The sequence below is a fragment of the Eublepharis macularius genome, chromosome 4 (assembly GCF_028583425.1).
Source record: "Eublepharis macularius isolate TG4126 chromosome 4, MPM_Emac_v1.0, whole genome shotgun sequence".
Classification (NCBI taxonomy): domain Eukaryota; kingdom Metazoa; phylum Chordata; class Lepidosauria; order Squamata; family Eublepharidae; genus Eublepharis; species Eublepharis macularius.
Window position 1 is genome coordinate 185,437,800 of NC_072793.1, and position 15,133 is coordinate 185,452,932.

The 15,133-nt window shown below is 45.5% G+C and overlaps 1 protein-coding gene across 1 annotated transcript; it reads left to right on the top strand.

Moving 5' to 3' along the window:
* Positions 1-3,681: 3,681 nt before the first annotated feature.
* Positions 3,682-14,299, top strand: LOC129328448 (zinc finger protein 345-like). Its single transcript, XM_054977513.1, has 6 exons — positions 3,682-3,711; positions 5,639-6,122; positions 6,277-6,325; positions 7,099-7,178; positions 9,586-9,712; positions 10,864-14,299. The coding sequence occupies exons 2-6, from the start codon at positions 5,706-5,708 to the stop codon at positions 12,684-12,686; spliced, it is 2,496 nt and encodes an 831-aa protein (XP_054833488.1). The 5' UTR covers positions 3,682-3,711; positions 5,639-5,705; the 3' UTR covers positions 12,687-14,299.
* Positions 14,300-15,133: the final 834 nt, after the last annotated feature.

The window sequence follows — 15,133 nt, forward strand, 5'->3', positions numbered from 1 at the left end:
ACAGAACAAGTGAGCTGAAAAAACACACAGAAATCTCTGCGTTGTCTGTTAAAGGGGCTTCTGGAACAGCAGAACAAAATCAGGAAACTAGACAGTAATGAGTCCCTACCCACCCACCTAAAAATTCTTGTGTTCTGTTTTGGTTCTTAACAACACAGCAGCAGTGCATGAGGCTGGCCAGCCAGGCAGTGCAAGTTCAGATACAGCATCTTATTTTCCTTAACAGCAAGCTACAAGTGATATCTTACTCGTGAACGGCACTTGATCATTTTCGCAAGTCTTTCTGGGATCTGAAGTTCCTCTCCCCCACCCCTTTCCCTTCTGTTCCTTCCCCTCTCTGTTAGAATGGCTGCCTGAAGAGACGGAGAAAGCCTGTGGCAACAACTTTTGCAAATCATCTTGCTTGTTTTCTCCAGAGCATCCCCCACTCCCCAGCAAGACGATTTGCAAAAGCTGCTGTCGTAGGCTTTCTCCGTCTCTTCAGGCAGCCATTCTAACAGAGAGGGGAAGGAACAGAAGGGAAAGGGGTGGGGGAGAGCAACTTCAGATCGAAGAAAGACTTGTGAAAATGATCAAGTACCATTTGTGTGTAAGATGTCACTTGTAGCAGTCCGCACCTCCTCAACTGCCACCGTTCTGAGTTCCCACTTCCCATCCCCCAGGTATAAAGCAACAAGCAAAGCAACTGGGGTTGAAGACATTTGAGAAAGTTCAGGAGCTCCGAAGTTAAGTATCCATGACAACGGTTCTTCTCCGGCAGACAGACCGATAAGCTTTCCCAGGACAGGGAGAGGAGCAGGCAGCCACAGTTGCTAACGTCAGTGTTCAAACAGTGGCACACACAGGCCATGAAAGTTGGGCCGCTCAGAAGACACTGCTCGTCCGCCTGACACCATCTGTGAAGAAAGCAAACCATAATTATAAACTGAGTTACTCTAGGAAATTGGACTTTATTCGTTTATCTGATTGAGACTTACTTTTGGATCCTTGAGATACCTGTTGAATGGACTGACATTTATTGTTCCACTGGAGATTTGTGGCTGGATCCTCTGTTGCTTCATTGATTGCACCTGCTAAATATTCTGTATTTCTCCTAACAATTATTGGCAGCCTGTATTGTGTGTGTTTAGCTATTTGGTTTATCATTGTATAATCCACACAGGACACATTGCACTTTATTTTTGGATTAGACAGTTTTACATTGCCTTGATATTAACTTTGCCTTCCATTTGCGATATTCCGCCCCTTTCTTCCCAGTTATTTACAATTGGGAGGAGCCTCTCTTTTTGCATTGAACATCAGAGTTGGAACAGTGGCACACAAAGATCTCTTAGAGTTCAAGCCCTTCACACAGGCTTCCAGCATGGTAGGCCAGTCCAAAGCCTAACAGGGGATGCCAAGACCCTGACAGGTGTCTTCATTGGTTGGAAGCGGAATGTGCGTGTTACACTCAAGCAAGTGCACTTTGTCTTCAGTGCCTCCCGGGCAATGGCACTGAGTGAGTGCCTGGCTTGCCCTTGTAGGAGGGTGGGATCAATTCTCAAAAGGCTTGCTTTGTACTGAGGATGAGAGCGGCAGACGGCACATCACCATCAACGTCGCCTCACTATTATCTCCTCACCAATCCCTTTCTCGGTCCTTTAACACTGAGTCCAAGGAAAGGCCAAGAAGCAACATGCAACGTCCATGCAGGCGTGCACATGCGCGTTTGAGGAGGGAGGGTCTCTGCTCCATCCTCTGAGTCCGGGGCTGCCACATAGGCTCATGTTAAACAGATTAGGATTAAAATGGCAAAGAATAGACTATTATTAAAGAAGAGAGCAGCTCCTAGGATGCCTCAGGTATGTGTGGGCCAGGTTGCCCATTCAGTGGCCTTTCATCGCTGCTGTCTTTCACATGTCACCACTGTGACTAAAAAACTCCTCTGAAGGTAGCGAGTCACAGAACAGCAGGTAAAACTATTCTGCACTGAATGACTTGTTCCTATGGGGCTTTTCTAATTAAAACTGTCAACCCTGGGTTAAATCCCAGAATAGCAGTGAGGTGCACACCTGCACACATGCAAACCTTTACTGGTTGGTTTCCTTCCTTAGTGGCTTGGTAGCAACTGTTTGTTGCCTTCTGTGCCCTTCAACTCGGAGTTAACAGTTTTAGTTGGAAAGGGAGATTGGACGACTTGCCTGGTCTCTCTTTTGCCTGCAGAAAACAGAGAAAAGAGAGGGCTATTCCACCACTTCCCTTCCTGTGAGGGAAACAAAAGGGTCTCTCCTCCATCCTCCAACGCCCGGGCTGCCACAAAGGCTCATGTTATGCCTGAGAGTCTCAGCAGTCCCAGGGTCTCCAGGTCCCACATGTGGAAGTTCGTTTTCTTCGCCAGAAGTTCATGCTTCCATTCCATTCTTTGAAGATGCCCATCGAAGGAGGAAAAAACGCAGGGACCAAGAGAGAGAATGATAAGGACAGACACCCCTCAGCAGTGCTCACGTGTCCCATGAGTAATAGCTGATGACTTTGCCTCTACTGGGGGGGGGAGTGGAATTCTCCCCCCAAGAATTCCTGGATTTCTATCCAGGTGCAGAATTGGGTGGCAGAGTGGGTGGGACTGAAGCAGGTTTAAAATAAAGGGCCTCTCCCAATAAAGGGCTGCTTCATTGTTAAAGAACTGGGCATGTTGAGGGATGCTTTGGAGGGCTTTTGCAGCTGAATCCTTGGCCAAGGTCTGGCAGCCTCTCCGTTGGGACTTTTGCCCCATCCCTCCCTACAAGGAGCTCTGGAAGGTTTCACAATGCATCCCCCTCTCGCTCTGCTTTATCCCCACACCAACCCTGCAGGGTAGGTTAGGCAGAGAAGGTGACTGGCTCAAATGAGGCTCACGGCACCGTGAGGGGTTCTCAGGATTCCCAGGCCCAAAGTGCCCAATGTGGCCCGTTTGGGACCAATCTACTGCTGGGTGCAGTTTAACAAACAGCTAGCTATCCCAAAAGGCCCGCATTCTGCCCTATTCCGGAGTTGGGGGGCGTTGTTGGCTGCAGCCTGGAGTCCTAATGCTTGAATTGCAAGGGGAACATCAGCCAGGACAACATGGAGCCACGGGGGTGGGGGGGTGGGGGGGTCTGCTTAGAGCTGGGAAGCCTTCCTCAGGGTGGGGGGAGGGCTGGGGAAGGGGCAGTTCAGCAGTCCCATCTGGAAGGCAGCTTGTGACGGGCATCAGGGCCAGATTTTGGGCAGGGGAAAGAATTGAGAAGGCTTGCAGAGGTGGTTCAAGGTCATGTTCAAGGTACGCCCCAAACTCATCATCAAATCCCTCAATGTGTCCATGACTACCTGATTTGAGGTTACCCCTTGTAAAAATCCTGAGGATCAGTGAGGATCCCTGCTTTGACTCACGTTGTTGTGCCATGCTGGCACCATGAAGCGGAGGGTGTGTGATTCCTTGATATGGTGCTGCCTATATTCTAAGCAATGATCTGCAATGTGATGTTGGTTTTTATTTTAATTCAATGTACCAATGCACGCTCTGGCAGGGCGAAGCCGGAAGAGGTTCCTTTTTGCTTTCTGGAGAGTCCACCGAAGGGTTAAAGGGAAGGAACCTGCATTCCTAGAGAAGCCAGAAAGGGGGAGGCCACCTGACCTGGAAGAGTAACTTCCTGTCTGTAACTGGTGTTATTGGGCGAAGTGGAAGGCAGCGTGTGAGGATTTTTTGCAAACTAGGTAGGTAATGCAATAATATTTCTTTTGCAAAACACCTCCCTGCTTTTGGGATGATTAACCAGGGGGCTTCTTTTATCCAGAGGGCTTTTCTGCTAGCTTTCTGGAAGCTCCTCTTCACTGGAGGTGGAGTTGAATTCTTCCTGGAATACGGCAGGCACCTTCGACTGTATTTTCTCTGCCTTCTCTTGCTGTCTGCCCCCTTTAGCAAAATGGCATCTGTTTCTTTCATTTTTATTTTATTTATGTTGTTTATAATCCCCCTTTCTCACTGAGATACTCATGTGGATTATACAGTGTGAGCCAATATGATCAATGGCTGAAACGTTCCCTAAACAATAAAATAGGAGGGTGTGGATTGCAGACTTTTAAGAGAAAGCATAAATCCAAAATAAAGATCAAATACAACTGAAACAAAACCTCAGTACTTGAACGTAAAGATGTTCATCCACACGGAAGTTGCACATCCACACAAATAGACAGAACCCAGTAGAAAAGGCTACAGTCCAAATCTCTCTTTCAGAGCATCTCTCTGAGCCATTTCTTACAACAGTGGCTAATTGCCTGAGGAGAAAGCAGTTCAGTTTTGCATCGTTTGAGGGAAGCCCGGAGACTGGGGGCATTCCTTACCTCCTCAGGCTGGCCATTCCAGAAGGTGGAGAACACCCCAGAGAATTCACGTGTATGGGCAGCTGTTGATTTTGCCCATTGGGCACGACAGAAAGCCCTGTTCAGACGAGCAAAGATGCCATGGTGGAACATAGGCAAAGAAGCAGTCCCGTAATTCTTTTCATAAGCGAGGCATTGCTGTAGTTCAGACTTGGATTTTTGGAGGGTTCCCTTCTTCCCTCTGCTATGGCTTTCTGAAGGTACAATTCTGAACACAGACTCAGCATACCTCTTCCTTTCATCAGACCTTCAGTCTACTTCGGCCTCTTGGTGCACTTCAGTTGTTTCTGCTAATGTAAGATCTTGTGATTCTAAAAATCCACCCCTCCTCTTGAATTCGTGGACATTTGGGGGAAGCCTGGCCCCTTCAGAATGAGTCAGCGAGGCCTGTGAAGTCACGGTCACACAGGACTCATAAATATCTCTGCCTGGCTTTGCTTTTCTGTGTGACAAAGATATTTGTTTCTTTAGACAATGTTTATGCTGCCCTCCAGAAAACCTGACTTAAGTGGCCTAAAAACCACATTAAAATTAAAAAATAAAATATTAACACTTTAGCATAAAAACCCAGGCAGAATATAGAAACAGATCCATGAATGATAACACTTTCTCAACTAAAGGCGCTCTCTCAACATAGTCTTCAATTCTTTACCTAAAGATACCTTCTGAAATGTCCTTTTGAATTGGCATAATAAGCTCTTCCAACTGATCATATTTAGCTTTCTCCTCCTGCACAGTTAGTGGAAAGACATGAGATAAATCGGTGGGGTGGGGCCTTCTGAAGTTCCAAATTCGGGTCCCCTTCCTCTTCTCTGGCTCCTCCATAGCTCTGCTGGCTTCCATGAACTGCTGTTGAAATCATCTCCAGTTGTCTACAGCATTATGAGAGAGAGGCAGGATCTCTGGGACTTGAAGTTGCTCCATTCTGCATCTGGCCCACTCTTTCTAACTTCACAACAACCACTTTGTAAATATGTACCTCATTTCTGGTGCCACATAATCTTCTCTGGCTTCTGAACGCTGCAGGAATCCTTAGCCTATAGTCAGGCAATGTTTTTATTAAGCAGAGCAGAACTTTTCTGCTTGCTGTGTAGAAGCTCTTCTTCACTTGCTCCATCAGACTTCTTTATGAAAACCCTTGATTCTGGGATGTGCCATCAGTTTTGTAACTCATGTGTCACCTCTTTAGTTGTAGGTGTCCGGTTATATAGGTCCTGCCGCTCTTTGCTGGCACTCATAGATCTGGCACTTGTCTTTACAGGAGAATCTGGCACAGGAGGAAGGTGATCCATTGGTCCAGATAGAGGCTGTTTGGAGAGGAAGGAAGGATGAAGGGAGAGCCAGAATCCGTTGGCCGAGAAGCAAGAGAAGGCCCTGATGCCACCGAGGCTGGGAGCGGAAGGGACATGGTGGAAGGAACCATGCAGAAGAGCCTGCTGGGAGAGGATTTTCCCCCTTCAGATGTGCAGTGCCAGCAATTCAGGCACTTCCACTACCCGGAAGTGGAAGGACCCCGAGAGGCTTGCAGCCGACTGCACCATCTTTGCCAGCAGTGGCTGAAGCCAGAAAGGCACAGCAAGAAGGAGATCCTGGACCTGGTGGTCTTGGAGCAATTCCTGGCCATCCTGCCCCCGGCGATGGAGATCTGGGTCAGGGAATGCAGGCCGAAGACCAGTTCCCAGGCAGTGGCCCTGGCAGAAGGCTTCCTCCTGAGCCAGGCAGATGCCAAGATTCAGGAGCAGCAGGTGAGAGGGACTGATCTGGGTAGTATCTGGGGCACAAGACACAATCAGTGATACCCTCAAAATCCATATGGATTAGCTCCTTTTTAAGGATCTCCCTTTCCTTGTTCCTTTTCTCACCCCTCTCCCCTTTCTGGAATCCCCACTTCTGTTTCAGGTGCAGAAAAACATTGTGCAAGAGCATTACCACAGAGGAGCTTTTTTGGGTAAGATCAAAAGGGCTATTGTACCCTTTGCATGTCTTCCTTGAGTGTATGAGGGCTCCTTTTACACACACACATCCAGTCCAGTGGGGAAAGGATACTTGTTCCAGTTTCCAGTTTTGAACTCTCGATTAGCAGTGACAAGGTCAGATGGTGGCAGGTTGCCAACTTGTTTGATTGTTTGTCATTCTTCTCATTTTAATCATTGAACAGGGATGAGGACAGGGTTGTTAAAAGTTTGGACCCAGGAGATCTCGCTCTTCCAGCTTCAGGCTTTCTGGGACCAGATAAATGTTTAGATCCTTTCCAGTCTTCTTTTAGATTTGCTTATGGGAGTGAAACAGCCTTAGTCGCCCTGGTGGAGGACCACTGGGAGATGGCTAGAGGGAATGCCTCTGTGTCAAGTGGGCAAGGGTACTTCACCTATAGCGGGCCTGCCTTTTTCCATTTGTTCCGATCTTGCCACATGGCCAGAGAATCTGGAGTATGGCAGCTGCAATTCTGTTGGTGGTTTTAGGACTGCCTGTTCCTTGAATATCAGAGGTCTTCCTTCTTAAGACTGTGAATTCTGTACCTCTGGAGAAACATTTTTCTATTTTACCGTAGCAAAAGTAGGTTTTTCACATGAATGGGATCAAAATTTTTTCCTAAATAAGGATTCAAGTTTAGTTCTGACCATGATCAAAGAGAGGGAGAATCTTCTTCCCTCGTGCAAGAAACTGAGATGCTCAGTACTTGGAAAGCTCAGAATTTCTAATTCGCTTTGATCCCTCCAGGTGATTCCTTGAAACCAATGAAGTATCCTTTCCCATCTCTTTGCGGCAGAGAGAAAGCAGCTCCTCTACAGTCAGATGGGGTAAGTGTGGAACTGGAAAGCATGACCCTGGGTGCCTCCCTGAACCTCTTTCCGTCCTTCTCTCCTGTCTGTGCTGTTCACAAGATTGCTTGAACAAGATTGCTCAATTGCCCACCTGTGAGAAAGTGCAGGTAGTGCTATGCAAATATAGCAGTCCAGGAACTCCTTTTATCCTTGCCAGTCTCAATAGCTCTATGGACCTCACGGCCGTCTCAGTTTCACATGTGATGCAGTCACACTGTGCTTCTTCAGGAGCAAAACATTCAATTTGATGTTCAATCCTTTCAAATCATTTCCAAGTGTCTTTCAAAATTTCTTTCAAGCCAAAATTTCTTTCAAACCAAAATGCAGGCGATTGAGCAATCTTGTTCTGGAGGAAGCAGGAGGCTTCCCCCCCTTTTTGCTATTAGCAGACCTTGCACAACACTTCTTGCACTTTACCAGACGTATGTTTACCATCAGCCAGTTGGAGTACAAAAACAACTGATGTATAAATGAAATTGTGAACCTGATACGAAATTGTAAACCCACTGAATCTGCAAAGAATTATAATTGTTTGTAAAGAGATTGTTGATTATATGTATTTGTATGAATTTATTGTGGCATTGAAATAATTGGTTCATTGATTGAATTTGTGCACAGGGGGCCTTGGTTAGTTTTTATGGTGATATACCCCCTGGAACTTGACCTTTCAGCTAGTAATAATCATGGGTATGCCAGTGAGGTACTAGTTAGAGCTCATGAACGTGCCAATATACCCTTGAGAAAGGATCTTCTTGTGACCCAAACAAAAAAAATTTCTAACCAGATTAGATGGGCCATTGAATTTACACCAAAAACTGACCAAATTTGGAGATTGGTTCATAAATATTGGTCCTTGTCACATGACATAAAGGGGTGTGAGCAACCTCCAGCTATAGGCTTCAGACAAACTTGAATCCTTAAGGACTTACGGTTTCGAGTTTGTTCTCATTTTCACTCCACAGAGTTAGATCGGTCACTCCCAACGGGGCATCATGGATATGGGTGCTGCCATCTATGTCCCTTAGCACTCAGTGGGGACCAGAACAACATTCCATCAATTAACTTGACTATTCATTTGACCCACTTTACCACTTGTCAGTCTGTGGGTGTAATTTACCTCATTGTGTGTAAATGTAATAAATTATATGTGGGTAGCACCACGAGGCAGCTTAAGATCTGTTTACAAGAACATATGTTTCGTATTCTGTCTAGTATTACTGAAGCACCTTTAGTTGAACATTTCCATCTATACAAGCTTCGGGAGGATGAATTCAAATATAGTTTTGTTTTCTGGTCAGAATTGTCCTCATGTTTTGCACAAGCTGTTTCTTAAGAAAGAGACACATTGAATACGTAAACTTAATTATCTGAAACCCAATGGTCTGAATAAACATATCTGTCTTGTTTTTTATGAAATGCCCATGACACTTTATTCGGTTTTTACATTTGAGATTTTTAACATTTGAATGTGAGTTACCTTTAAAATTTCATGTTTAATGGACTTTAAATTTCTGTCTGTTACACACCGTCTTTGCGTGCGGAAGTTGCTGTTGACTGTTTGAATTGTAGATGCTATGACTCATTAATTGTTATTAACTGATAAGATTATTTTATTTTTACTGTTTGAACTGTAAAGTATTTTGCAGTTTTAAAGTAGTTATATTCTAAAAACTGTTGAAACAGTTTTGTAGACTGGTGGAATTAGGTGACGCTCCTTAAGACGTTGCTATATGAAACATTGGATTTCAACCTGGCGCTGCATGTTGGGCGCTGCGGGAGTCCTGGCTTCTTCCTGCTAATTTCATCTCCACCTACAACAAAGGAAATAGAATCATTAGAATTGAATTTATACAGTTCTTACATGTTTACATGACATTACGGAGACATACCTGTTGGATGTTTTCCTGTACTGGAACTTCATTGTAACCAGCTCTACAGTATACTTACCAGTTGGTCGTCTTCCTCTTCCAATACTTTCTCTGTTTGAAAAACTTTATAGAACACCACGTTGACTGTATTAATTTGACTTAATTACTTATTTGGATGATTAATTTTAATTTGTATGGTGAATATATTTTGCTTTCACTTTAGTATCTGTTAATTGTTTGTGTTATCCCACTCTTGGTATCTTACCTTTGTATTGAACTCTTCCCTGTTTGGTGTCATCTGCAAATTTATTGAGGAATCCCTTCACACCCTCATCCAGATCATTCATAAAAATATTGCCAAGCTCTGGGCCCAAAACCGAGCCCTGTGGCACTCCACTGGACCCCTCCCTCCAATCAGGCACCATGCCCTTGACAGCTCCTCTTTGGGCACAGTTATCCAGCCCTAACCCTAACTTTATCTATTTTAAAAATTTTCTATTTTTTTCTCTTGTCAGTCTCTGGTGACCTTTGAGGAGGTATCTGTGCATTTCACTGAGGAGGAGTGGGCTTTGCTGGATCCAGGGCAAAGAAGTCTTCACAAAGAAGTCATGGGGGACAATTATCAAGCTGTGGCCTCTCTTGGTAAGGCTGCCGTTTCCCTTAATTCTCAGAGTCCGAAGGCAGAAAGGGCTCCTAGCAAGGACAACCATAGGGCTCTTCAAATAGATAGGCAGTAGACAAGTTGGGCAGCTCCATGTGCAGGCAGAGGTTGTGCTTCTGCATATCTAGAGGACTCACCTACTCTTCATTTGTAAATTAAAATGTTGATTTGTAATCTAAAAGGAACACCTCATGGAAGGGATGTCACTGGGGCCTGCTTGTTGGCTTTTCAGTCCTCACAAGGGTTTCCGAAACAATCAATGGGAAATACAGTGCACACTCATAAATACTAAATAACAATTCATACAAATTCCTATGATGTAGTATCACTCAATGAACAAGTAAATGAGTCATAAATTTGAAATACAAAGCCAATAGTGACTCAATACAAAAGCCAAACCATCAGTACGGGTATGCAGATTCTTATAAGTGCAATACATAGACCGTATGAACTCTACAAGTATCCAACAGTGTATATAAAGTCTTATTTAATTTCAGTCCTGAAAAGTCTGCTCATATAGACAAAACACTGTGGTACGTGTAGGTGAAGATCCAATGAAGTAAACAATTAATGGGAGACCCCGCTCAAGTCTCTGATGGAATGTCACAGGTGTGAAACATGGTTGAATCCCATAATGGTGTGATTTCTGTTGATTTCTATAGCTTTTAGGTGGAGGAGTACAGACAAAGTGGGACCCGAGGGAAGGAGAAATAATACCACTCATGTATATATTTTTACTTGTAGACAACTTAAATTTATTGTACGGGTGGACACAAGGTGGCCCTTGAGGAAGATAACATCTGTGAAACAAGCACATTTATCTTTGTTGGTTGCTTGTTGGGTGAACAGGAGGAGAGGGGCCTTTCTTTAGGCATTGCTCAGAGTTCACTGGGGGAGGGTAGACGTGATTTCTAGCCTTGTGTTTGAGGCTTGGGCTAGATGATTGTAGGGACTCATTTCGGCTTTACGTTTTCATGCTTACTGTAACTTAAATACTGGTAAATACATAGGACTTAAATACTGGTAAATACATAGAAGGATTTGTTCCTCCTTTAAGTGATTTCTGTTCTGTTGTTATACAACGACTTTTCCCTTGATTCTGCTTTTTCACCCATCTTTTCTCTTTCCCCAGAGGCTGTTGGTCCCCATAAAAAGCCTAAGAAAGAACCTCATCAGCTCCCATTGAAAAGGGAACAGCAAAGACGATGGAAGAGGAGGAATGAATCATCTGCTTCTCAGGGTGCTGAATCCCAGGACATCCTGCCATTCCATGGAAGAATCACTTGCCCCATATGTAGAAAAGGATTCCTTTGCCAATCAGTGTTTGATATACATTGGAGAAAACACACAGGAGATAAACCACATCAATGTGTGGACTGTGGAAAGAGCTTTGTTTACAGTACAGAGCTTACTGTCCATCGACATAGCCATACAGGTGAGAAACCATTTAAATGTGTAGACTGTGGAAAGACCTTTACTCAGAGTACGCAGCTTACTGTCCATCAACGTATGCACACAGGGGAGAAACCTTTTAATTGTATGGACTGTGGAAAGAGCTTTGCTCAGAGGACGAATCTTACTAAGCATCGACGTATCCATTCAGGAGAGAAACCTTTTAAATGCGTGGACTGTGGAAAGACCTTTGCTCGGAGTTTCCAGGTTACTGAGCATCGACGTATCCATACCGGGGAGAAACCATATAAGTGTGAGGACTGTGGAAAGAGCTTTGCCCGTTGTTCAAACCTTATTGTCCATCGACGTATTCATTCAGGAGAGAAACCTTTTAAATGTGTGGACTGTGGAAAGAGCTTTGCTCGGAGTACGAATCTTACTGTCCATCGACGTATCCATTCAGCAGAGAAATCTTTAAAATGTGTGGTCTGTGAAAAGACTTTTGCTCAGCATATGCAGCTTACTGTCCATCGACGTATCCATTCAGGGGAGAAACCTTTTAAATGTGTGGACTGCGGAAAAAGCTTTGCTTGGAGTACGAATCTTACTGTCCATCAACGTATCCACACAGGAGCTAAACCATATAAGTGTGTGGACTGTGGAAAGAGCTTTGCTGAGAGTATGCATCTTACTATTCATCAACGTTTCCATTCAGGGGAGAAACCTTTTAATTGTATAGACTGTGGAAAAACCTTTGCTCGGAGTGCACAGCTTACTGAGCATCGACGTATCCATACCGGGGAGAAACCATATAAGTGTGAGGACTGTGGAAAGAGCTTTGCTCGTTGTTCAAACCTTATTGTCCATCGACGTATCCATTCAGGGGAGAAACCGTTTAAATGTGTGGAATGTGGAAAGAGCTTTGCTCGGAGTACAAATCTTACGGTTCATCGACGTATCCATTCGGGGGAGAAGCCTTTTAAATGTCTGGTCTGTGGAAAGACTTTTGCTCAGCGTATGCAGCTTACTGCCCATCAACATATCCATACAGGGGAGAAACCTTTTAAATGTGTGGACTGTGGAAAATGTTATGCTCGGAGAACAAATCTTACTGTCCATCGACATATCCATTCAGCGGAGAAGCCTTTTAAATGTGTGGACTGTGGAAAGACTTTTGCTCAGCGTATGCATCTGACTGTCCATCAACGTATCCATACGGGGGAAAAACCATATGAATGTGTGGATTGTGGAAAGGGCTTTGCTCAGAGGACACAGCTTAGAGCCCATCAACGTATCCATACAGGGGGAAAACCATATAAATGTGAGGATTGTGGAGAGGGCTTTGCTCAGAGGACACAGCTTACAGCCCATCAACGTATACATTCAGGAGAGAAACCATTTGAATATGTCGACTTCAATACAGCGCTACTACTAGAAAAACAAGTTAAGGCAGCTGCAAAAAAATGCTTTTTCCAACTTCACTCTAGCCCGGAAGATGGCTTTTTACCTCGAGAAGGCCGACCTGGCCAACTGGACCCATGCCATGGTAACATCAAAACTTGACTACTGTAATGCACTATAAATTGGTCTCCCATCTAAGTTAACTAAGAGGCACCAATTGGTCCAAAATGCTGCAGCTTGACTGTTATCAGGAATGAACAGTCGCATGAACATCATTCTCATTCTACAATCACTCCATTGACTGCCTATCAGTTACCATGCTCAGTTCCAAGTATTGGTTATGACATACAGATCTCTTCACACCCTTGGTCTGTCTTACCTACGGGACCACCTCCCTCCCTATGCTCCTCCATGGCAGCTTCACTTATCTGAACAGGGTCATCTGCAGGTGCCACCCTGCACATGGGTGAAATCAACAGCAGCCCATACATGGGCATTCTCTGTGATGCTCCCTACCCTGTGGAACTGCCTGCCGAGGAGGTCAAGAGAACCCCTACACTCCTGGCTTTCTGCAAACGATGTAAAACTGAATGATTCAAAAAGGGTTTCTACTCAGATAGGAAGGCTGTATTGTAGAAAGGGAGCCTCAAATGCTTTGCTAATGAGTAAGGGACCTTAGAATTCACCACTATTGTGCCTTACATATTATTTGTTGCTTAAATATGTACTCCATGCACTACCTGTGCTTCATGGGGTCTAATGTCAGTCCTAGAACTGATTAGGTTTTGTTTCAGCCTTTCTTCAGCTCTGTATTGGATCCTTGCTAATGTTTTTTTCTTTCTAATTATTTACCCTATGTCATTGTTTATGGAAATGTTCTTGGCAGTATATGGAAATTTCCTTGATACTGTATAGATATGTCCTTGATACTGATTGTACTAGTCTCACACTATGTAATCTGCCTTGAGTCTCAGTGAGAAAGGCGGACTATAAATCACATAAATGGGCCCAAAGGCAGCCAGCAACCTTGTTACCCAAATAGCTACATATGGGATTTGAACCTGGTTCTCTGAGATGCAAATATCACTGTGATCCAGTTTCTCTTTAAAACTGCAATTGCAAGAAAAGTTATTCCAATCTAAACCCATTGAGGTCAGTGGGCTTGGACTGGGTTAACTACTCTTCAAATTGCACTGGATGTGACCCATCAAGCCAAATGTTACAAATATGCAATGAAGCAACAAAGCGGCTCTTAGCAAGTGCATAACAGAACAAATGAGCTGAAAAAACACACAGAAATCGCTGGTTTGTCAGTTAAAGGGGTTTCTGGAACGGCAGAACAAAATCGGGAAACAAGACAGTAATGAGTCCCCACCCACCCGCCTAAAAGTTCTTGTGTTTTGTTTTGGTTCTTAACAACACAGCAGCAGTGCATGAGGCTGTCCAGCCAGGCAGTGCAAGCTCATAGACAACATCTTATTTTCCTTAATAGCCAACTGCCTGCATGCAACCAGTCAGGGGAGTGACTGAGCCCTGGTGTAGTGTGGCATGGTGTTGTCAGGTTCTGCTAGGTAAATCTCAATGACTGCACTGCATGAGTCCAGAACTGCATGAGTTAAAGTTTTATTGATAATTTACGGATTCGGCTATCCAGTACAGCTTCATTGCTAGGAGTGGAAACCTACACCAAGCCCCAAGCCCTAGACTACAGCCCAGTCCGCACCCCCTCAACTGCCAGCGTTCTGAGTTCCCACTTCCCATCCCCTATGTGTAAAGCAACCAGGAATAAAGACATTTGAGAAAGTTCAGGAGCTTCAAAGTTAAGTATCCATGACAACGGTTCTTCTCTGGCTGACAGACCGATAAGCTTTCCCAGGACAGGGAGAGGAGCAGGCAGCCACAGTTGCTAACGTCAGAGTTCAAACAGTGGCACACACAGGTCATGAAAGCTGGGCCACTTAGAAGAGCAGGCGCACCAGGATAAAAGGGCGCTGTAGAAAGCTTCCAATGGAGGGTGCCGCTGGCCCAGGGCTAAGTAGCCAAGCTGGAGGAAGAGGGCGGCGCAGGAAGAGCGATGCGCTCAAGCCCCTGTCGAGCCCAGGCAACGGGGCGGAGGTGAAGCGCCCGTCATCCTCGGAGCCCCACCACGCCGCACCACTCTCTGCGGGGTCTGGGGGAAGGTGAGGCACCCTGGTCCTTGGAGCCAAGCCGTGCCGCGCCGCTCTCGGAGGGGACCAGATGGATTTGAGGCACCCTCGACCTTGGAGCCCCGCCGCACTGCGCTGCACTGCGCCACACCATGTCGCTCTCAGCTGGGACCTGGTGGAGGCGGGGCACCCTTGCCCTCAGAGCCCCGCTGTGCCGTGCTGTGCCGCGTCCCACTTGGCGGGGACTGGGGGGAGGCGAAGTACCCTTCCCTTTGGAGCCCTGCCGAGCCGCACTGTGGCACTCTCGGCAGGGGCAGGACTATGGGGCATGAGCTGGGCATGCAGCGGGAAGAGCGAACCCACTCTGCCCTCCCTCCCTGGCTCCATACCGAATCTGCCATCCCTTCCCAGACCCCTCCTGCCTCTACACCCTCCCCAAACCTCCATTGCTTCCCTTCCTGC